The sequence below is a fragment of the Hemicordylus capensis genome, chromosome 2 (genome assembly GCF_027244095.1).
Source record: "Hemicordylus capensis ecotype Gifberg chromosome 2, rHemCap1.1.pri, whole genome shotgun sequence".
NCBI classification, from domain to species: domain Eukaryota; kingdom Metazoa; phylum Chordata; class Lepidosauria; order Squamata; family Cordylidae; genus Hemicordylus; species Hemicordylus capensis.
Genome location: NC_069658.1, coordinates 36,141,563 through 36,164,648, shown reverse-complemented (window position 1 = coordinate 36,164,648; position 23,086 = coordinate 36,141,563). Strand labels below are relative to the sequence as shown.

The 23,086-nt window shown below is 46.9% G+C and overlaps 1 protein-coding gene across 9 annotated transcripts in view; it reads right to left on the bottom strand.

The window, feature by feature from the left end:
* The window catches only part of DDX4 (DEAD-box helicase 4), a 120,263-nt gene that overhangs the window by 86,043 nt on the left and 11,134 nt on the right, over window positions 1–23,086 (bottom strand). For 7 of the 9 annotated variants that reach the window (XM_053298256.1, XM_053298258.1, XM_053298257.1 and 4 more), the window contains 2 exons: window positions 22,242–22,289; window positions 7,794–7,850 (listed from right to left, as the gene is read on the bottom strand). In XM_053298256.1, the coding sequence (XP_053154231.1) occupies window positions 7,794–7,850; window positions 22,242–22,289 (105 nt within the window). The remainder of the gene's footprint in view (window positions 1–7,793; window positions 7,851–22,241; window positions 22,290–23,086) is intronic. The other 2 variants (XM_053298261.1, XM_053298263.1) reach the window with 1 other exon arrangement.

Below are 23,086 nucleotides of genomic sequence, written 5' to 3'. Positions count from 1 at the left end.
TTCTTCGGTTGTTAGATGTAAAAGTCTCCTGGGCCAGAAGGGAGCCACCAGTATGACCCTCGCACCCAACAGGATGATCTTTCTCAACACTCTCGCCAGCAAAGGTGTTGGCGGAAAGGCGTACAATAGGCCATCCGGCCATGGAGTTGATAGTGCATCCACATTCTCTGCTTCCCTGCAGGGGAACCTTGACATGAACCTCACCAACTTTGTGTTTTGTGGTGGCACGAATAAGTTCATGATGGACACCCCCATCTGCTGTGTGATCTGCCAAAAATGTCCTTGTGTTCAAGGACCATTCTCTCATCATTAGATCTTCCTGGCGTAGCCAAGCTGCCAATTGATTTTGGTCCCTCTTGACATGATGAGCTGTAATGGAGCCGAGATGAGCTTCCGCCCAGCTGATCAGTAGGACTGCTTCTTGGTGTAGGGATCTTGACCATGTCCCTCTTTGCAGGTTCACGTGGGCCTTTGCTGTTGTGCTGTCCGCCCTTACTAGGACATGTTGATGCTGTAGCATCCGATGAAAAGCCTCCAGTGCCAGACGAATGGCCTGCAATTCTAGCCAGTTTATACTGTGTTCTCTTTCTAAGGGAGACCACATAGCTTGTGCTAACAAATGCAGGCAGTGTACCCCCCAGCCTCTGTTGCTGGCATCAGTGGTGAGCATTAGCCTCAGAGGGTCCAGGAAGAGTTTTCTCTGTGGGAGGTTTTGAGGAACCAGCCACCAACTGAGTGACTTGCGGACCTTTATTAGGGGATGTAACCAGATACGTTTTTTTCTGAGCAATGGCCAACTGGTACTGTAACAGGTACCACCTTAAGTCTCGTAGATGGAACCTGGCCCAAGGCACAGCTTTCAATGTCGTGACCATCAGGCCCAATATCCTTGGCTAGTATGGAGAGTAATACTGGTCAGTGCTCCAAGTGCTTGCCTTATTTCTGACGTGATGGTCAAATATCAGTCCTGAGGAAGGAACAGGCAATCCCTTTCCGTAACTATTATCACGCCAAGATGTTGAATCCTGTGTGCCGATGTTAAATGACTTTTTTCTTTGTTGATTAGAAAGCCATGCTTCTCCAGCATTGATATGGTTGTTACTAGGTCACGTTGTGCTGAAGGTCTTGAGTGCGACTGAAGAAGGAGATCATCCCGAAATGAAAATATCAGGACTCCCTGTAAATGTAGATGGGCCATAAGTGGTGCCAGCACCTTTGTGAACACATAGTGAGCTGAAGAGAGTCCGAATGGGAGAGCTGCATACTGGTAGTGCTGCCCCACATACTTGAATCTGAGTAGATGCCAGCTGCTCTGATGAATGGGTATATGGAGATAAGCCCTCCTTGAGATCTATTGATGCCAGCCAGTCCTGATGGTGAAGTGCCTCTGCCACCGACCTCAACATCTCCATCCTGAAGCGTTCATATCTGACCCATTTGTTTACATACTTCAGGTCCAGTGCAGCTCTTCTCAACCCATCCTTTTTGGAGATGGTGAAGAAGATAAAACAGACGCCCCTCCCCTCCTGACAGGCAGGAACTGGTTCCACAGCTCTGATTTCTTCCAGATGCCAAATTGCCTTTAGGAGCTCTGAATGTTTGGTAAAAGTGCAAGACCTGGGAGTTGGAAGAAACCGGGGGGGTGTCCAGCTCTATCCTGTACCCCAGTTGGATTACATTCAGGACCCATCTGTCAGTGGTGAAAGACTCCCAAGTGTGAAAAGAGTCAGACAGGCACCCTCCCAGCTTGATTGTCTTTAAGTCATTGCTGAAGTTTGGCCTGCTTCTTCTGTATGAATGGCTGCTTGTAACCTCCGGTGCCTCTGTAGGTGTTACGTGTGCAGTTCCAGGAACCCCGTTGGGTTCTGAAGTCTCTTTCCTGGACCCTGAAGGACTGGAAACATCAAAAAGGCTGAAACTGTTGGAATTGTCTCTTGAAGGCTGGTCTTTCAGGCTTACGTTGCACTGACAGCATGGTCCTTTTCTTATCTCTGGATTTCACCAGTACATCCTTCAAAGCAGCCTCCCCAAACAACTTGGTGCTGTCATAGATCCTTTGGAGTTGAGTAATTATAGGCCTGTTTCCAACCTCCCATGGTTGTACAAGGTAATTGAGAGGGTGGTGGCCTCTCAGCTCCAGGTGGTCTTGGAGGAAACTGATTATCTAGACCCATTTCAAACTGGTTTTCGGGTGGGCTATGGGGTGGAGACTGCCTTGGTCGGCCTGACGGATGATCTCCAATTGGCAATTGACAGAGGAAGCGTGACTGTTGGTCCTTTTGGATCTTTCGGCAGCTTTCGATACTATCGACCATAGTATCCTTCTGGAACGTTTGAGGGTGCTGGGGGTGGGAGGCACTGTTTTACAGTGGCTCCACTCCTACCTCTCAGACAGATTTCAGATGGTGTCAATTGGAGATTGTTGCTCTTCAAAATCTGAGCTTAAGTATGGTGTCCCTCAAGGCTCCGTACTTTCTCCAATGCTTTTTAACATCTACATGAAACTGCTGGGAGAGATAATCAGGCGATTTGGAGCTGGATGTTACCAGTACACTGATGACACCCAGATCTACTTCTCCATGTCAACCTCTTCAGGAGTTGGCATATCCTCCCTAAATGCCTGCCTGGAAGCAGTAATGGGCTGGATGAGAGAGAATAAACTGAAGCTGGATCCAGGTAAGACAGAGGTACTTATTGTGCAGGGTCAGAACTCTAGAGACAATTTTGATCTGCCTGTTCTAGATGGGGCCACTTCCTCAAAAGGAACAGGTTCGCAGTCTGGGAGTACTTCTGGATTCACACCTCTCCCTGGTTTCTCAGGTTGAGGCGGTGGCCAGGGGTGCATACGCCAGCTGCGCCTGTTTCAATGACCTCAAAACAGTGGTACATTTGATGGTAACCTCCAGACTGGACTTTTATAATGCGCTCTACGTGGGGCTGCCTTTGTACGTAGTCCGGAAACTTCAGTTGGTTCAGAATGCGGCAGCCAGGTTGTTCTCTGAGTCATCTAGGAGAGACCACGTTACTCCTCTGTTGATGGAGCTACACTGGCTGCCAATAGGTTTCCGGGCAAAATACAAAGTGCTAGTTATAACTTACAAAGCCCTAAACAGCTTAGGCCCTGGATATTTAAGAGAACATCTTCGCTACATGCCCCACCGCCCATTGAGGTCACTTGAGGAGGTCCGTCTCCAGTTGCCGCCACCGTGTTTGGTGGCTACACAGAGATGGGCCTTCTTAGCTGCTGCCCCAAGATTGTGGAATGCGCTCCCTACTCAGAGACGAGCCTCTCCATCTCTGGCAATTTTTAAGAAACTTTTGAAAACACATCTCTTCAACCAAGCTTTCTCAGCTTTTAAAAACTTGTTCTTAAATTGTTTTGGCTATTCAATTGGTGTTTTATGATGTTTTAATTGTTAATTATTATTTTATGCAGTTTATTTTCTTTGTTTTAATTGTTAATTGATATTAATGGTGTTTTAATGTAAACCGCCCTGAGCCTTTTGGAACAGTGGTATAAAATTTTTAATAAATAATAAATAAATAGGACACTGCTGTCAAGTTGTTTTTTGATGTAGCATCAACTTGTCAACTTTTCAGCCATAAATGTTGTCTTTCAACAACGGATGCTTCTGAAGCCCTTGAGGAAAACCTGATTGAATCCAAGGTTGCATCAGCCACGAAAGCCTGTGCTTTCTCAACTTAGTAAAATTGTTACTAAGTAATTGCTGTCTCATTTTGACAGGATCAGAGGGTAGATTATTAAGTAGGTCATCCACCCATAAGAGTGATCCCCTGGCTGTCTAATTGCTGTCTCATTTTGACAGGATCAGAGGGTAGATTATTAAGTAGGTCATCCACCCATAAGAGTGATCCCCTGGCTACCATGGAAACCATAGCTGCTGCACATGTGACCAAAGAAGCATTTTCGTGCACTCTTAAGTGCAAACTCCACCTTTTTATCCGTGGGGTCCTTTAGAGTGACCTCTCCACCTCTAGGCACCAATGATCCAGAGACCAGTTGGGCTATGGGAGCACCCACATTAGGTGTTCTCAACAAAATAGATGGTTCTTGTTGAAAAGTATAAAAACGGTTTGCCACAGCCATTGGCTTTCTGTTTGTGGCAGGCAGCAACCACTCCTGTTTTACAGCTTCTATAATACCTCAGGCATAGGTAAAAGCATATCTTTAGGTTTCGCCTTGGGAAAACCAGGTCCACTTTTGCAGTTGGTGCTGACCCTGAGTTTTCCTTAGCTGGCAACCCAATGGTAGTAATTACTCTAGTCATAAAGGGGTTAAAATCCTCCGAGACAAACATTGAGAGAGGTTTCCAGACTTAGTATCTTCCCTCCTGACCATTTCCCCTCCTCTTTATCAGGAATGATGTCAGGGTCCTAATTATCCCCATCTAGGCCAGTTATCTCCTCTGGGTCCACCTCAATTTCAATAACTGGGGTAGCCTTTTGCTTGTGCTTTTTGGTCTGCAGGGGCCTAGGGTTAAGTAAATCGGGTTCCCCTGAATCCTGCTCTGATGACTCAGATGAGTACAACCATTAAGATCTGCGCATTGAGTTCTTAGATGCTGCCAGTTGGTCAGATTTATTATCAATATGTTTCTTTTTGCGTCTTCCCTTCCCGGGAGGCGGGCTGGCTGATTCAGAAAAAGAGGATTTATCAGAAAAGAAATACCCTCTCCTACATTTTCTAGACTTCCTATCCCTCTTATGAGGCCTGACCTGGTAAATGGTGTCTATGATGGCATTTTTAAGCCAGGCCTGCCACTCGGGGGGTACAGATTTAGGGAGACATGCAAGCATTTTTTATGAACCAGGCTGGGGATTTGTTTCCTTGGGGAGGCCGCCCCGCTACCCTCAAACTTATATTCCTGTCCCAACTGCCCCGTTACCTCCCTCAGAGGTGCTAGGGATCTCAGCAGGTTCTCTCCCTCCTCCATCGAGCGTTCCAGTTTTCACGCCAAAACAGCGCCATTTCCCACAGCCAACGCCATCTTGTGGGGCATACCTGCTGCCGTTGCGTCTGCAAGTCTTGGCGCTCCAATAGCCCTGATTTCCTCCGCAGTAAGAGGAGGTTTTGGCAGGCTAAGCGCCCGATCCTTGAGGGTGAAGATTGTCCAGTGCTCCGAGCATCCCTCATGCCCCGATGTCAGCTCTGCTTGCAAGGCACACCGGGCCACCATACTGCGAGTCTCGCGGCCGACTGGCAGGAGACTCGCTGTGGTCTCAACAGCAAACAGCCCGGGAGGCTCCAAGGAGGCCAGTGCCGATGCTATTTGCCAATGCCAAATTGTTAGAAGAGCTCCAAATGCTTTGGTCTCGTCAGGAAACCGCCTCTTTCACCCATTCCCTTTTGGTACAAGTATAATCTTGTACCATCCTGCATGCTCCATGCAAGGGAGAAAAAACAACAGCAGGGGAAGGAGAGAGAAAAAATGGGGAAGAGATATGATAGAAGGTGGCTTTTTAATTTTTTTATAATATAGATCAAGAAGGTATGGAAAGCTGAAGATAAACTATTTAGGAGGAAAAGGTACATGGATAAATGTTAAGAATAAAATTTTGATGAGAGATTAAGGCTGCCTGGAGCTACAAGGAAAGAAAAAAGTGGGGTGGAGTTATCCCCCTCAGGCTCAAGTAGGCGTGTTTTTCTCTACTTTAACAAATCAAAACTGTCCTGCCTTGGAGCTCATGAGGGGCGTAAACCATGGAAATGTCCTTGACCCCAGCAAGAGAGAATATACTTCCTTTTGTTGCTACTAAATTTCTTGGCCTTAAGTTTCATGAAATGATCCCTGGTTCTAGTGTCGTACAAGATGGATAAAAACATCTCCGTCCACTCAATACTCCATACGTAATTTTATACACCTCTATCATGTCTCCTCTAGTTGCCTCTTTTCCCAACTAAAAAGCCTCAAATGCTGTAGCTTTGCCTCATAAGGAAGGTGGTCCAGGCCCCTAATAATCTTGGTTGTCCTCTTCTGTACCTTTTCCAGTTCTACAATGTCCTTTCAACACTTTCAATGGGCTGTCCACCACAACTCCAAGATCTGGCCAGTCACCGGCAACTCAGATCCTATTAGCATATATGTGAAATTGGGGGGTTTGCCCCAATATGCATCACTTTACACTTGCTTACATTGAAACCGCCCAGAGACATGAGTTTTGGGTGGTATAGAAATATGTTAATCAGTTAATTAATTTAATTAATTAAAAACTGCATTTGCCATTTTGTTGCCCACTCCCTGGTTTGGAGAAATCCTCACGATCTGTTGTGGATTTCACTATCCTAAATAGTTAAGTATCATCTGCAAATTTGGCCACTTCGCCGTTTATCCCAACTTCTAGATCATTTATGAACAAGTTAAAGAGCACTGGTCCCAGTACAGATCCCTGGGGAAATCCCACTTCCTACCTACCTCCATTGTGAAAATGTCCATTTATTCCTACCCTCTGTTTCCTACTTCAACCAGTTACCAATCCACACATGAACTGTCCCCTTATCCCTTGACTGCTAAGAAAATCTTTTTGAAAGTCCAAGTATATTATGTCAACTGGATCACTTTTATCCACATGCCTGTTGACACTAGAGATGTGCACGAAGCTGTTTGGCATTCTATTCTTACAACACCGAGCAGGTTCAGAACTCCGCATTCAAACCAGTTCAAATGTGGGGGTAGCTTTAAGGACAGGGGAGGGGGCACTTACCCCTCCCCCCACTGCCACGCTCTCCCCTCCAGCGCTCTGCAGATCAATAGTCCTGGGGGCAGCAGCATACCTCCTTGCTGCCCTGTTGCTTCCGTGACCATGTCTTGTGCATGCACGTCACACGCACAACTGTAGTGGGCGCAAGGCACTTTCGGTCACGGAAGCAACGGGGTGGCAGGGAGATAGGCTGCCGCCCCACAGCACTATTTATCTACAGAACGATGGAAGAAGAAGCGTGGCGGGGGAGTGCACCCTCTTGTCATTAAAGCTACCCCACCACTGGCTCAAATGGAGCAGTTTCCATGCACATCTCTAGCTGACACTCTCAAAGAACTCCAAAAGGCTAGTGAGGCAAGCCCTTACAGAAGCCATGCTAGTTCTTTCAGCAAGGCCTGTTGTTCTATGTGTTTAACAATTTTGTCCTTAAGTATGCTTTCAAACAATTTTCCTGGCACAGAAGTTAAGCTAACCGGCCTGTCGTTTCTCAGATCCCCCCGGATCCCTTTCTGAAAATCAGAGTTACGTTAGCTACTTTCCAGTCCTCAGGTACAGAGCCCAATTGTAGGGACAGGTAACATATTTCTACTAGGAGATCAGCAATTCCACATGTTGTATATTGGGAAAATCAAACCATGCTTTAAGTATTCTTAATTGAGCTACAGTGGAAAAGTACTAGGCTAGGACTCAAGAAACCGAGGTTCATGTACCACTATGCTATGATACTCACTGGGTCACCTTGGCAAAGCCACTGGCTCTTCACCCTGTCTATTTCGCTAAACTGTTGCAAAGACAAAACATTACTCCAAGCAGGGGGGAAAGGTTGAGGTACAAATGCAGTAGAATGCTATAGTAATACAAAGCCTTGTGTTACTTTTGGGGTTTTTTGAAACTGTAATTCCAGTTTACAAACTGCCAAACCCAGATGTAGCAGGTTTTAAAGGGAGCTGTTCTAAACAGCCAGAATAACTTGACAAAATCTGGAAAATAACTGAAAAATTACAAAGCCAGCAAAAGAAAAACAGCAAACATGGGAATTTTACTCTCCATTTGTTACATCTTTGTGACTTTACCTCCTCTCCTTGAAAACCCTCTGTTTGACGGGCTGTCTTCATCATCAATAACATCTCCTATGACAAAGCCATTAAAATTAAAACACAATTAACCTTTCATTATCTATTCTGTATATACTTTTATTTTCAAGGACATTAAATCTCAATTTGCAAAGCTTATACTGTTTCAATACACTGTTAATGAAAACAGATTTTAACTGTACTGAAGTAAAGAAAGGACAACCTCTTCATTCACGGGGGTTCCATTCCGTGGGCTGTGTTTGTGTGTATAGCAAATCCGTGGATAACGGAGCATTAGAGCTAAGGGAATCAGGAGGATAGGTTCCTGGACTGGCCGAAATCACCCCTCAAATCAGTAAATGGGCCCAATAAAGTATACGACTGTACTCCAGAGTCACCCATGAGTGAAAACAGTGCCAAAAATCAGGCCCCCCCCCTTAAGTACATAAGCCATAAAATAGCTCCAAAACACAAAATGATGACTGGAAATGACCTCTGAGGTCATTTCTGGTCACCCCCGACCCATGGGTTTTAGCCTTCCACCCCTCCCCCCATGTATGCTGAGGTCAGGTATCCATTAACCAACTGTGGATACGCAAAACTGCAGGTGCTGGACTCATGACTAACAAGGTTCTCCTGTATGCTATTTCCAGCTTTGCGAAGAAGAATCAGAGTTATCAAGTTACTTGTTCACAAATCAGTATAATAATGCTTAATATCCAAGCTTACCAAGTACGCTAGAATTAGGGTTGCCAATATAGTCTTGACTGAAATTGGGATGGGGTGGAGCCACCTAGGGGCGGGGCTTGTCAGTGTCACCATCAGGAAGGGGGAACCGGCAGGTGGCAGCAGCAGCACTGCTCAAGGAAAGTGAAACTGCTCCTTACCAGTGGGGGCTGCTCTCCGAGGGACTGCACAGGGATAGGAATCAGGATTGCTGGAGCCTGAGTGAGAGCAGAGCATTGGTTCACTTGCTGTGAAGGCTTCTTCTGGTTGCTGGAGTCAAGGACATCTCAATGGGTTATCCCCCTCACGTGCTCCAAGGCAGGACTATGTTAATTAGCTGAAAATATAAGCCTTTAGAGCCTGAGGGGGATGACCCCGCCCAGTTCTTACAGGCCAAGTTAGCAAATAAAAACTGGCCTATGTTCCAAACAATTAGAACAAGCAACATAGAATATATGTGAATAAGATGAGAATAAAAACATAAGTTGCGTAAGCAACTAATACTGAACATCTCCTGCAAGTTGAGGTATGATCTAGTTCCTGTACTCACTAGTCAAAGTAAACGAAGGGAATGATCTCCCAGGAGTAAGCCAAGAAGCACCAAGCCGGGTGGGCCAAGATGTCCTTGACTCCAACAACCAGAAGAAGCCTTCACGGTAAGTGAACCAGTGCTCTGTTCTCAGTTGCTGTAGTCAAGGCCATCTCGATGTAACATACCAAAGCCTGTACGTAACAAGGGAGAAATGCGCTCTTGATTACTCCTGGAGAAGCACCCCCTGCAGCACCCATCTACCAAAAAATGCCTGAGCAGAGACATAAATATCCATCTTACAATGCCGTGTGAAAATGGACAGATTCTTTCAGGTTGCAGCCTTGCAGATTTCCTGGACTGGTGCACTGGTTGAAAATGTGGCTGATATTGCCACCGCCCTTGTAGAAGGAGCCGTTATGTTTAAGGGAGACCAAATATTTTGTTTCATATGCCAGAGCAATGTATGCCCTGATTCATCTGGCAATCACTGGAGAAATTACTGCCTCGCCCATATATCCTGGTAGAAAAGACACAGAGAGTCTATTTTACGGAATGACGCTGATCTGTTGATATACGTTTTAAGGCACCTAACATCTAATCTGTGCCACAACTTCTCTTGAGGATGTTTCGGATGTGGATAGAAAGATGGAAGGAGAACATCTTGTGACTGACGGAACTGTAATATCACCTTAGTACAAAGGGGTCCAGTATCAGACAAACTTGAGTCCATTGTAAATATGCAGTAGGCCTTGTATATGGACAAGGCTCTCCGTTCCGACACACATCTAGCTGAGGTAATAGCCGTTAGGAATGCCAGTTTGCGACACAATAATCTTAATGGAATTGATTTTATAGCAATAGCAATAGCACTTACATTTATATACCGCTCTATAGCCGAAGCTCTCTAAGCGGTTTACAATGATTTAGCATATTGCCCCCAACATTCTGGGTACTCATTTTACCGACCTCGGAAGGATGGAAGGCTGAGTCAACCTTGAGCCCCTGGTCAGGATTGAACTTGTAACCTTCTGGTTACAGGGCGGCAGTTTTACCACTGCGCCACCAGGGGCTCCTCTATGGGCTTGAATGGTGGGCTTGAACCTTTATGGGCTTGAATGGTGTATACTGAAGTGCCGTCAAAACGGTATTCATGCTCCAGGACGGAAAACTGTGTGACGTAGGTGGAGATAACAATGTCACTCCTCTCAGGAAATGCTTAAGGAGAGGATGTGAAATATTAGACCTTGTAGATATGCCGGAAATAAGGCCCGCCAGTGACACTGCCTGCCTTTTCAACGTGTTAGGTTTCAAACCCTTGTCCAGGCTCTCTTGCATTAATTCCAAAAGGTGGTGAAAGGTAGCCTACCCTCTGGGGATGTTGTGACGTGCTGACCATCGTAAAAACACCCTCCAGGAACATTGGTACACTCTGTTCGTGGAGGCTCTAATTGTGTTGGCGACATCAGAGACACCTTGACTCCTTAAGATCCACCGCTCAGTCTCCATGTGGCTAGCTGTAACCAGCCCGGGTTGGAATGTCTCACTGGTCCCTGCATCAGTAGGTCCAGAATAAGTGGAAGGAACCACAGCTCTGACATACTGAGATGGAGTAGTTCCACGAACCAAGGTCACCTTGGCCAGATGGGAGCCACTAGTATGACCTCTGCCTGTAGGATTCTGATGCACCTCATCACACATATTAGTATCAGGGTTGGAGGAAACGCATATGGCACCCCTGTTGGGCAGAAGGTCGACAGTAGTTTTGTGTTCTGTGGTGTCGTAAACAGGTCGATTACTGGCATTTCCCACCTGCGAGATAACTGGTTGAAGACATCTGTGTTTAGAGACCATTCTCCTGTCAATAGGTCCTCTCTGCTGAGCCAATCAGCCAGATATATCAGATCTCCCTTCACGTGATGTGCCGAGAGAACGGTTATGTGTAGTTCGACCCATGTCATCAGAAGGGCTGCCTCGTGTAATTATCTTGATCTCGTTCCCCTGTCTGTTTACATGGGCTTTTGCTGTTGTATTGTCGGTCTTGATCAGAACCTCTTGTCCTTGTAATATCTGTTGGAATTCACAAAGCACAAGGCAAACGGCCCTCAGCTCCAGCCCATTGGAGTGTTTCTTTTCCATCATTGACTCCTTTCCTTGCGCTGAATATTGCTGGCAATGTGCCCCCCAGCCTCTGTTGCTGGCATCAGTTGTCACAATAATTTTTGGAGGATCCAGGAACCTCCCAGCAGGTTCTGTGGTGAAAGCCACCAGAGAAGCGAGTGGCATACTTGAGCCGGTAGGGTGAGGAGCAGATGTTTACTGGCAGCAATGACTGACTGATATGGAAGGAGGAATGACAGGTTGCTTACCTGTAACTTATGATCTGGAGGTGATCCGTTGTCAGTAATGAGAAATGGGTTACTACGCCTGCACAGGGACCTCTCAGATGGGTTAGCTAGCTTATCTTTGGCGCCCCTTCCTGCCGTGCACGTGCTCCGTGCCTTCCTTTTCTCGGCAGTTGGGTGCCATTTTGTCTCAGTTTCTTGAAGATCTGTCTGATGATAGACAAGCCACACATCATGGGATTCATTTACCAAATAGGTGAGTCAGTCTTGTTCTTAAGATGCAGCAGCGGGGAGGTACAGGTGGGTCTCATGACTGACAACGGATCACCTCCAGATCTTAAGTTACAGGTAAGCAACCTGTCTATCTGGAAGTAATCCGTTGTCAACATGAGAAATGGGTGACTAGCCAGCTTTATCTCCATGGCGGAGAGTGCAGCCATTTCACCCACTATTGGAAATTCCTCTTGAGTACCTCTCTGCCAAAGTTGGCCTCTGCTTCCATATGTAAGTCTACGGCACAGTGCTTAATGAAAGTTAAGTTTGTATACCAAGTGGCAGCAGCACATATGTTTTTAAAGTGGAGACCAGATAAATGTGCAGCAGAAACAGCATACACTCTCATGGAGTGTGCCTTTATCAGCTTTGGAGATTGTTGATTCTGTAACTTATACGTTAAGAAAATGAGTTCCACTAACCAGTGTGAGGGTCTCTGCCTCGACACAGACAGGCCCTTATTCTTGCCTTTCAATAAGACGAAGAGCATTTTGGTTTGTCTAATACATTCTGTCCCCTTTAAATAATACAGAAGGCATCCCCTCACATCTAGAGTGTACAGCGCTTTCTCCAATTATGATTCGGGGGGGGGGGACATATAAAGAAGGCTCTTCCCCCAGTGGTGCTGAAAGGCATCCCCCAGGGATCCGTGTCCAACGCCTGCTCTGAAACAATATCACAGAAATTTCTTGTTTGAGAAGGAAGCAAACATGTCCACCTGAGGAACTCCCCATCTTTTTATCAGGACGTCTAGGCAGGACTGTTTCAGCTCCCACTCGTGATGTTGTTGGTTTACGAAAGTCCTGCTGAGGTCATCCGCCAGGACGTTTTTCCAGACCCTTGATGTGGAGAGCAACTAGAAAGACATTTTTGGATATGCACCAAGTCCACATGTGGGTGCTTAGAGCACACAGGGAGTGCGACACTGTGCAACCCTGTCAGTTTACATAGGCGATCACTGTACTATTGTTCATTAATAACTGCTCAATCGTGTCTTGAATCAAGGGAGCAAAAGACTTGAGTGCCAGGTAAGCTGTCATCGATTCCAAGAAACTGATGTGTATATGTCGTTGTTGTACTGTTCACAGACCTTGTACTTGATGGGCCGCAATGGCTCCCCAACCCAAGAGGGAGGCATCTATCATAACACACAGCGTCTGAGTAGGGGAATCAAAGGCAACCCCACTCAGAACGTTCTCTCTTTTCCCACCACATCAGAGATCTTCGAACTCACGGAGGAATGTCCAACAGCACCCCTTGGCTGTTGATGTTTGGGCCGAATGATTGCAGGTACCATAGCTGAAGAGGGCGCATTCGCAATCGTGTGTCAATAACCATGGATTTGTGTGAGGCCATTAAACCCAGCAGCCGCTGGATTTGATCGGCTCATTTCTGGGGGTGATCTTCGAAGAGGCATACAAGGACGCAGATTTGATGGTACCTGTCAAGAGGAAAATAGGCCCGTTTGTATCCAACATAGCCCCTATAAAGTCTATTTATCTGGAAGGTTGAGGTTTGGACTTAGCCCAATTGACCTGAACTCCCAAGTCTTTCAGAAGCTGTACAGTGAATTGGACCTGGGATTCTAATTTCAATCTGTCACGGTGTACCAAGAGCCAATCATCTAGGTATGGAAAAACTTTGATCTCCCGCATTTGTAAATAATAGGTGATGATCACTGACATACACTTGGTGAAGACTCTTGGCGCTGTTGATAAGCCGAAGGGCAGAACTCTGTATTGGAACGCTAAGTTTCCTATTGCAAATCTCAAGAACTTGCAATGGTTGTCGATATGAAATTTCGATATGAAAATGCGCGTCCTTGGGATCTAACGTGGCAAGCCACTCCTCCTTGGATAGGAGCGAAAGAATTCCCTGCAACGTTGTCATACAGAACTTTCGTGTATCCACATATTGATTCAGGTTGCTGAGATCCATAATAGCTCTGAGTCCTCCATCCTTCTTGGGGATGAGGAAATAGCGTAAATAAAAACCTTTCAGTCAGTCTGTCCACCGCACAGGTATTACAGCAACTTTTTCCAACAGGGCATGCACTTCTTGCCACAGGGACGGGGCCGGAGGAGTAGTCTTGATGCCTTCGAAACCTGGCAAAGTTATGAAATCAGTGGCGTAGCCAGTGTTGTAAATTCTTAAGACCCACTGGTCGGATGTTATCTGGTGCCATGCCAAGGCATGACTGGCCAGTCTGAAGATGTTGGGTGGAAAACAAGTTGGTATTGAATGCATGCCATAGATCGTCAGTGCATTGGTGTTGGAGGCGTTGGCTGGCAATGATGGTGGAAGCAGTGAACAGTCTCCGAGATCAAAGAAACTGTTTGGTAGTGTCCTTGCCAGTACGAGGGCCTTGGTTTTTATTTTGTTGGGCATAGCCCTTTTTATGGTAAGGTTTAAAAGGCTTCTTGTAATCTTTCCGATCTTGGTATCTGAAACCAGAACGTTGACGGTTGTAGGACCGATAACAAGAGGAGCCTTTGGACAAAGCGGCTGCAGTAGAAAAGCTCTCAGCTGTAAATTTCGATTTCTTAAACGTTTCCATCGTCGAATCAGTGGATTCGCTAAAAAGACCTTTTCCATCAAATGGTAAATGTTCTATTCGATATTTCATATCAGAATTTAATGTTGTTGATCACAGCCAAGCATGGTGTCTGAGAGAGACCGCAGTAGTCACTGTTATAGACTCAGTCTCCGCCAAGTGTTTGAAGGTGCTTAATCGTTGTCTGGTGAAGTCAACCGATTTATTAAGAATCTCATCAAATCTTTTAACAAGGTCCTCTGCTTTCAATGTGGTAAGGTCCTTGCGGACCGAGTCCCAAAGACAATAATTATAGCAGGCAATGCAGGCCGCATAATTCACTATGCGAATAGAAAAGCTGGCCGTGGCGTAGACACGGCGTCCAAGGACATCAAGTTTCCTAACCTCTTTGTCAGAAGGGGTAGTATGACGTTGGCTGGATTTAGAAGATACACAGTCTATCACGAAGGAATTCGGGAGAGGATGTTTCAATAAATAACAATTATCCTCGTCTTGTATGCGATAGAGGGTTTCTAAACATTTTGAAGTAGGAGTGGATGTTTGCAACACATCTTCGTGCTGCAGAGCAATTGGTTGTGTAGATTGCACAGCTGCCATCATTTTATAAACAGGGTCTTCGCAGTCAGTAGTAGGGCATTTAATCTCTAGGCCCAACATTTCCGCCATTTGTTGAATCATTTTTGTGTACCATTTCAGTTCTTCAGAGAAGTGAAGGGCTTTGGTGGAACATCCAAAGGGAGATCAGAAGGATTTTGTGGGGTGTCACCACCGCAATCCATGCCAATTTCAGAGGACTCAGAGGAATCATGTGACATACCCACTTGTTGAGGTACTTTAAGTCCAATACTGCTCTTTTCGAGCCATCCTTTTTGGGGATGGTGAACAGAATAGAATAAATGCCCCTCCCCTCCTGGCCGTGACGCACGCGTTCCACTGCTCCCATGTCCAAGAGGTGTTGGATTGCCTTTTTTTTTTTTTTTAACTCCAAGTGCTTGAAAATGGAGCTGGAGCATGGGGTTGGAAGGAATCTGTCAGGGGGGAGTACCATTCAATTCTATTCTGTATCCTTCTTGTATTAGATTTAGGACCTACCTGTCCATTGAGGACTGCTCCCAGGTGTGGAAGTAGCCTGACAGGCAGCACCCCAGGTCTGACAGTTCTAAGTCATGGCTGTTTTTAATGCTTTGCCTGATTAAAGGCCTGTCTGTTTTTTCCCATATTCCTTGTTGGGAACCGCTGTAGCCTAAAGTCCCTGTCTCAGCCCCTGAAAGGGGGCCGAAACATACAAAAGGGCTAGAAAGGCCTTTTATAGTTTGGCTTATTCGGTTTGTGGGAAACTGAGGGCATAGTTCTCCTCTTGTCCCTAGATTTCACAAGTATCTCTTTAAGCGCTGTCTCACCGAAGAACTTTGTGCTATCATATGGGACCGCCATTAAATTGGTCTTAGAGGTAGAGTCTACTTGCCAGCTTTTCAGCCGTGGCAGCTGAAGCCCTGGAGGAGCCCTGGAGGAGTCCAATGTGGCATATGCCACAAAGGCCTGGGCCTTCTGAAGCTTTAAGAGTTGTTGCCGCAGTCACACTGGAACACTGGAGATATCATTAAGTAAGTCATCAACCCACAGTAAACTAACTCTGGCCACCATAGAAGCAGCTGCTAAAGACTGAGTTGCTAATGATGAATTGTCATGGACTCTCCTTAGGGCCATTTCTGCCTTCTTGTCTGAAGGATCTTTCAGAGATGCCTCTCCATCCCTGGGGAGCAAAGAGTCCGACACCAACTGGACCACTGGCGTGTCGGTATTTGGGGTCTTTAGCAGGTCAGAAGACTCCTGCTAGAAAGAATAGGAACAGGATGCTACTGCCATAGGCTTCCTATTAATGGCAGGCAGCGACCATTCCTGTTTGATGGTTTCTGTAAAACAGTCTGGCATTGGTAGTAATATGTCTCTAGGTTTGGCCCTGGGGAACACCAAATCCCCTTTAGTTGTTTGGGTCGACTCAGGCATTATCTTCAACTGCAACCCTATAGTATCACCTTGGTCATTAATGGGTTAAAGTCCTCAGAGACTTTACAGAAACAAACGCTGTGATGTGTTACTGGGTTCAGGTTCCTCTCCCCTAGACCACTCCCCCTCCTCCTTGTCTTGAAGGGCATCAGGATATTGGAAACCCTCGCCCGAGCCCACTTGGTCCCCCTTTATGTCACATTCAAGTTCAGAAATAGGGGCTTTTTGCTTTTCATGATCAGTGTGTCTCACATTCAAAGGAGTGGGGTCGCCAGAATCAGAAAAACAGGTTGCTTACCTGTAACAGATGATCTGGTAGTGGTCCTGGACAGTCATAATAGTGGGTTCTGCGCCTGCGCAGACCAGCTTCGGCAAGAATTCTATAGCTCCTCGAGACGCCCGCAACTGCCTACTGCACGTGACCAGCACCATCTAGCGGCGGTTGGGCGTCCTCATATTCAGTTTCTTGATGGCTGACAACTCATTGGATCCTTAAGCCTGTTTACTTTTTTTTTTAATGTGTTGCAGCAGGGACGGGCGGGCGGGTCTTATGACTGTCCAGGACCACTACCAGATCATCTGTTACAGGTAAGCAACCTGTTTATCTGGATAGTGGTCCTGGACATTCATAATAGTGGGTGAATTACAAGCAACCTTGCTGGAGGCGGGCACAACAAGCTATTGCAGCACCCTTTTTAGGACCGCCCATCCAAAGTCTGCCTGTGCTGCATTACGGAAGTCCACAGCATGGCTCACAAAGGTCTGGTGAGATGCCCAGGTAGCTGCATTGCAGATGTCGCTGAGACTTATGCCCACCAGATGCACAGCATAAGCTCTGGTCGAATGAGCATGGATGGCGGGGTCACCCCTTGCAGGTCGTATGCCAGCTTAATCATTTCCACTATCCAGAAAGAGAGTTTTTGTCTGCTAGGAGATAAGCCTCTTTGTTTACCCTTTTCGCAAACAGACTGGTTGTTCGCCTGATCAGTCTTGTAGCCCGTAGGTAGTATAGTAGGGCCCTTCGCACATCCAGAGAATGCATGGACTGCTCCAGTGGTGTCGATGGATTCCTGAAGAAGGTCGGTAGTACAGTGTTAGTGTTTAGGTGAAAGCTTGAGACAACCTTTGTCCTGAACTCCAGATCCAGGTGCATCACAACCCGATCCGGATACAATATAGTGTAGGGCTCATCAATACGTAGGGCCCGGAGTTCACTGACCCGTTTTGCAGTGGTGACAGCTCTCAGAAAGAGGGTCTTCAACATTGTCAGTTTCAGAGAGGACATTGCTAATGGTTCAAAGGGAGCCTGGACTTCTTCCACTGCTCCATAGTCTCATCTGTCTTGTCAGAAAATAGGCCTTTCCCATCAAATGGAAGGGTCTCAATACGGTCCTTCATGTCCTGTTGAAGGCCTGTCGCCCTCAGCCAAGCATGTCTCTGCAAAACAATAGAAGATGTCAAAGCGCGCAATTCTGACTCGGCAAGATGCTTTGCGTTGTCAGCTGTTGTCTGGTAGTAGATGTTGTTTTGGCAAAGGTGGCTTCAAACAATTTAAGGAACTCTGTAGGATCCAGAGTGTTGTGCTGATCAAACAATGTCTCCCACAACGAATGGGTATATTTGGCCTGGCAGGCAATATAGTTAGCAATCTTGATGGAAAGACAGGTGGTGGAATAGGTGCAGCGACCTAACCCATCAAGTTTCCTTCCTTCCTTGTCAGCAGGAGTAGTATCCCTTCTACCCCCTTTTGAGGTGGTTGCACAGTCCACCACCAGTGAGTCTGGCGTCGGGTGGCTAACAAGGTATTCATTACTTTCCTCCTGGACCCGATAAAGAGCTTCCAGACGTTTAGAGGTTGGAGCAGAGGGCTGTAGGACCTCCCACTCTGACTTAGCTGCCCGTGAAATGTGTGGCAGCATTGGGATGAAGACTGTATGTAAACCCGTCGCGGCTTTCTTCATATTATAGACCAGATCGTCTAACTCCAGTGTGTTCTGCTTCAAATCGAGGCCCAAGACCTTAGCCATTTCTGCCACCTGCTGGTGGTAGCCCTTCATCTCTTCATTGGGTGAAGCAGAGGGGACGATAGCCACATTCAGTCCTGGATCTGGCAGTTCCGGTTCCTCTGGATCCCCAGGGTCCGGTTCTGTGGTGTCAGAAACATAAGAGTCAGTCCCGTTGTCACCGTCATCATCCGAGACGGGAATGGGTGAATGTCGCCTGGGTGAGTGTTGTGCAGGTGTGTATCGCGCCAGTACTGTGGGCACCAGCGGTCTTGGCTGCAGCTGCCGAGCTAGTGGTGCCGCAAAAGTCTGAGTGGCCACTGGACGAACTGGTGGTGGAGGACGCAACGGCGCCCTTGGGAAGTCTGCTTGGAGCGACACCAATCAGTGTTCCGGATAGCACGAAGAGGTTTATATCGCAGAGTCAGTCCGGTGCAGGTTTCACTCCAGTCCGTATGAGTCATTACAGGCGTGGCAGCAGCAGAGATAGAAGGGGTCTTGGGGACAGGACCCTCAAAAACATTAAAGCCAGTAAAAGTTCCTGTCGAACGCGTGCGTTCCTCTGATTCCAGCAAGCGGGTCAATCTGCGGGCTGAAGCCCCACATTGAAGAGGTGGTGTCTCCTGATCTATAGGCACAATCCCCTCCACAGGCTCCGCATTGGCAACCTCTGCATCGAGCACGGTGTCCAAGATGACTGATACCAGTGCTGGGTCTTCTATAAGGCCGCCGCTGTCGACGTTGACAGTCTAGTTTGTGTCGAGACCGCCTCGGCTCTCGATGTCGACTGGCCGCTAGCCCTCGATGCTGAGAAGCTTTCGCTAACCTTCTCAGGCGCAGTGTGCCTTAAGGACAACGGTGTTGAAGGCGATTGTCGTGGAGTCGACGCTGGGGACAAAGAGAGCGCTCGATGCCGCGGAGTTGGAACCGTCTGCAACCCCGACGGCGTGCGGGTCGAGCCATGACTCTGCTCCTTGTGTCGCTCCTTGCGCTTCTTTTTCTTTGGGCTGCTCCCCGATGTTGGGGCAGCGCCTTTTAGAGGCAGCGGATGGATCTGCAGGCTTCTTAAAACCAGGAACCAGTTTTGCCGATGTCGACACCGTGGCGCCCGGCGTCGATGCCCTCGATGTCGAGGGATGTTTGGCTGTGGCTGTTTTCGGTTTTGCCAGGATTCTTGACTGCGACTGAGCAGCAGAACCCGATTTCAATGGCAAGTCTTTCCAGGCCATCAGTGCCTCCTCCATAAAGAACACCTTTAATCGTGCCTCACGATTTTTAAGCGTTTGCTTATTAAACGTTAGACAAACAGGGCACTTCGAAGCATCATGAGCCTCGCCCAGGCAGAAGTCATGGCCGTCCGTAAACGGAAGTTTTCCCTGGCAGTCAGAACATCGCTTAAAAGTTGTTTTCTCCTTACCCTACGGGGCACTCATTGCGAAGGTGTCCGTGGGATTTGGCAAAGAATAGTCAGTCGTTCCAGAGTCAAAGTGGAGGTTTGCCGAGATCGCTAACACGCCGTGAGGGAAAACGAAAGTAGAGTGGTCAAAACAGTCCACGTCTTTTGGGGTTTTTTTCTTTTTTCTTTTAATGTCACGGTTTATTCAAGTTTAACACAATATCCAGCAGAGTAGTCAGTTCAGTCCTTAGTCGTAGCCGAAAATATTTGTAGATCTTAGAAAATTTTAATAACTGAGGAGCAGACATTTCCGAAGCCTGATCCTAACGGCGGTCAGAAAGAAACTGAATATGAGGACGCCCAACCGCCGCTAGATGGTGCTGGTCACGTGCAGTAGGTGGTTGCGGGCGTCTCGAGGAGCTATAGAATTCTTGCCGAAGCTGGTCTGCGCAGCCGCAGAACCCACTATTATGAATGTCCAGGACCACTATCCAGATCCTGACTGTTCTGAGGAGTGATCCTCTTTATCATAATATTTTAAGTCCCTTGCCCTTTTAGTAAGAGACTTTTGGGTATGCTTCTTTCTTTTTGTCTTTTTGGGAGGGGGGGGATCAGTAGAAGATTGCTCTGAGGAGGAGGATGCTTGTTTGCGTTTTTTGGATTTTTTTATTTTTCTTAAGGGGTTTGAGCTGGAGTATTGTCTCCATTGCGTTCTTGAACCAGGCTTGCCATTCCAGGGGTACTGATTAAGGCATGTTGGTAGGCTGATTGGAGGGGCCCACACTTGAGCTACCCTCCCCATGGAATAAGCTCACCATTTCCCCTTGCCTGGCTCCCTCAGGGCACCATTTGAGCTGCTCCTCCGCAGTGCTGGCTGTTTCCATGCTCTTTTCATTGCGGGTGCCATTTTCTCTCACGCAGGCTGTCGACGAATTTCTTGCCGTCTCCATTGCACCCCCTTCACCCAGGGCTCTGATCTCTGCCTGAGTTGGAGGTGGATTAGCAAGAGGGATTGCTGCCACTTCTCTAATGCGGCTCACCAGCAGGGAGAAAGACTCTAGAGCCCCTGCCTGCTTGTTCTCCGCCTTTTGCCACTTTGCTATGAGTCTCGTGGCCTGAGGACAGGAGACTCGCTGCAGCTGTACCTTGTGTCCTGCCAGACGGCTCTGCAACAGCCAGCAATGACGCATCTGGCAATGGAGATCCAGGCGCTCTAGTGCCCTTAGGGAATCCACTCCCCATTTTCCTAGAAGGAACGCAGATGTTTCTTGGAGTCCCTGCGTGCTCCATATAGTCGAAAAAGGCAGGAGAGATCGGGAGGGTGGGGGGTGGATAGATCGGAGAATTATTAGTATTATTATTATTATAGGAAGTAGAATGGAGTAAAGAAAGGATTAAGGATTAAAAGAATTCTATTTTTTGAAATCAGGAGTAACAAAAGAAGATCTGAGAGAAGAGAAAAGTCTGCCTGGATCAACACAGGACTGTAAGAACTGGGCAGGGTCATCCCCTCAAGTTCTAAAGACTTCTATTTTCAGCTAATTAACATAGTCCTGCCTTGGAGCATGTGTGGGGGATAACCCATCGAGATGGCCTTGACTACAGCAACTGAGAATGGGGGGGGGGGGTTCACACGCTCACAGAGGGTGATGCCTCCTTAGAAATCTCTGCACCTTCCTGGATAGAAGAGCTGCCACCTCTATTGCCAGGAATGGTTTATCAAAGCTGCCAACTCATGACTTTCCAGCAGAAAGTTAAGGAACCCAGAATGTTTCTAGCCCACTCTGCTCCTTGCCTATGTACCCAGTATCCAGGGGCTGTCTATGCTCTTTTATTCCTCCTTTTCTGCAGTGCAGCTGCCTTCATTTTCCTATAACACACCCCCTTCACTCTGCAGGGTGCTGTGATCGGTCCCTTCTGCAGCCACCCATGAAAGGGGTCATGGAGAGTGACTAACTTGTTACCCTCCTTTTCCCCCACATCCTTTGTCAAACTGCTGAGACCTCACCCTTTTTCCTAACCTGTGGGACCTCTCTGATGTTCAAGATTGCAGGAAAGGAAGACCTTGGGCAGGAGTGAGCAAAATCCACCCTCCACCATTGCATATACACAGCGCACCACACCTGAGGGAAGGAAGAAGCTGGCAGTTCTGAGTAAACATGCAGAGATCTTTTCTTAGATTAGGCTGATTACTCAAGCGCCACCTGATAAATACAAGATACTGCTGACTTATTTAAGTAGCCTTTCAAGTTATTATTTTATCAAGTTGTTTTATGCAGCCTTCAAGTTTGCTTTATATGTAGTTTTTCTGAAGCGGGTGGATGTTCATTTTATGTCACCCCTGCTAACTGGCATTTAGCAGGGGTTAACAGCATCTTCATTCATCAGTATAGAAAAGTTAGCACAGTGTATCCTCCAGTAACTGGGCTCACCATTTTCTAGTTTCTTTGCTATGTAAGCCACAACTGTTTGTTGGAAAATGGTATGTAAGTGTTCCTAACGTCACAACCACAAGCTCTCCAGCTATGTACAACACTCAAATAAACTATGTCTCGATTCCCCATATCAGATGTGTGCAAAGCTGGATGGTTAATGTTCCTTAACACTAACCTTACCTTTTTCAAAGCCAGAAGACTTTCTTTCTTCAAACCCATTTCCTGATGCTGTTATAGAATAAAGAATATCAAGATACATGATCTACAATTCTCTTCATTCAGAGCTTCTCATCTCCACCCATCCCATCCATCCAAGTCTGCCCTACAAATTTGATAACCTGTTATATCTGTATTCAACACAAAAAACAATAGCTTATGCGCAAGTGCTTCAGAATAATGTTTCCTTTTGTGTAATGAAATAGCCCAGACACAGAGTAGTTGCGATATAAAGTTCTTCTGTGAACCAGATTATAAGACTAGTACACAGTGAGTAGATATGGCATCCAAAACACTAGTATACAGTGAGTAGATATGGCATCCAAAACTCAGAAGGTATGAGCTACCATAGTTCACCTCTGGGCAGATACAAAATTGAGTGGATGTGCAGAGCAAATGGGCCACCAGGTCAAGCCAGATGGTTCAATGAGCTCACCCACCACTTGCCTCTACAGCACGCCCACCGGCCACACACACACACCATCAATAGCTCGCCTTCCTTTGCCCACCATGACGCAGTCCACTGTCACTGCCCTAGGACCTGTGCTCACTGGGATGGGCTCACATTGGGGTGGCCATGTCATTAGGCCATGTTGCCAGCAGCAACAGGGAGTGAGTTTTCGAGTAAGAGCTGTGGAGGTAAGTGAGTGAGCAAAAATGTCTAACCACAGGTCACCGCCAATATTGCTATGGCACTGGTTCAAGCAACCTATGGCCTCTATTAGGCTACCAAATATCATTGACATGGCCAGCCAATGACAAAATCATAATGAAGTTCTGGTAAGAACTGATCTGCTTACTTTCCTTTC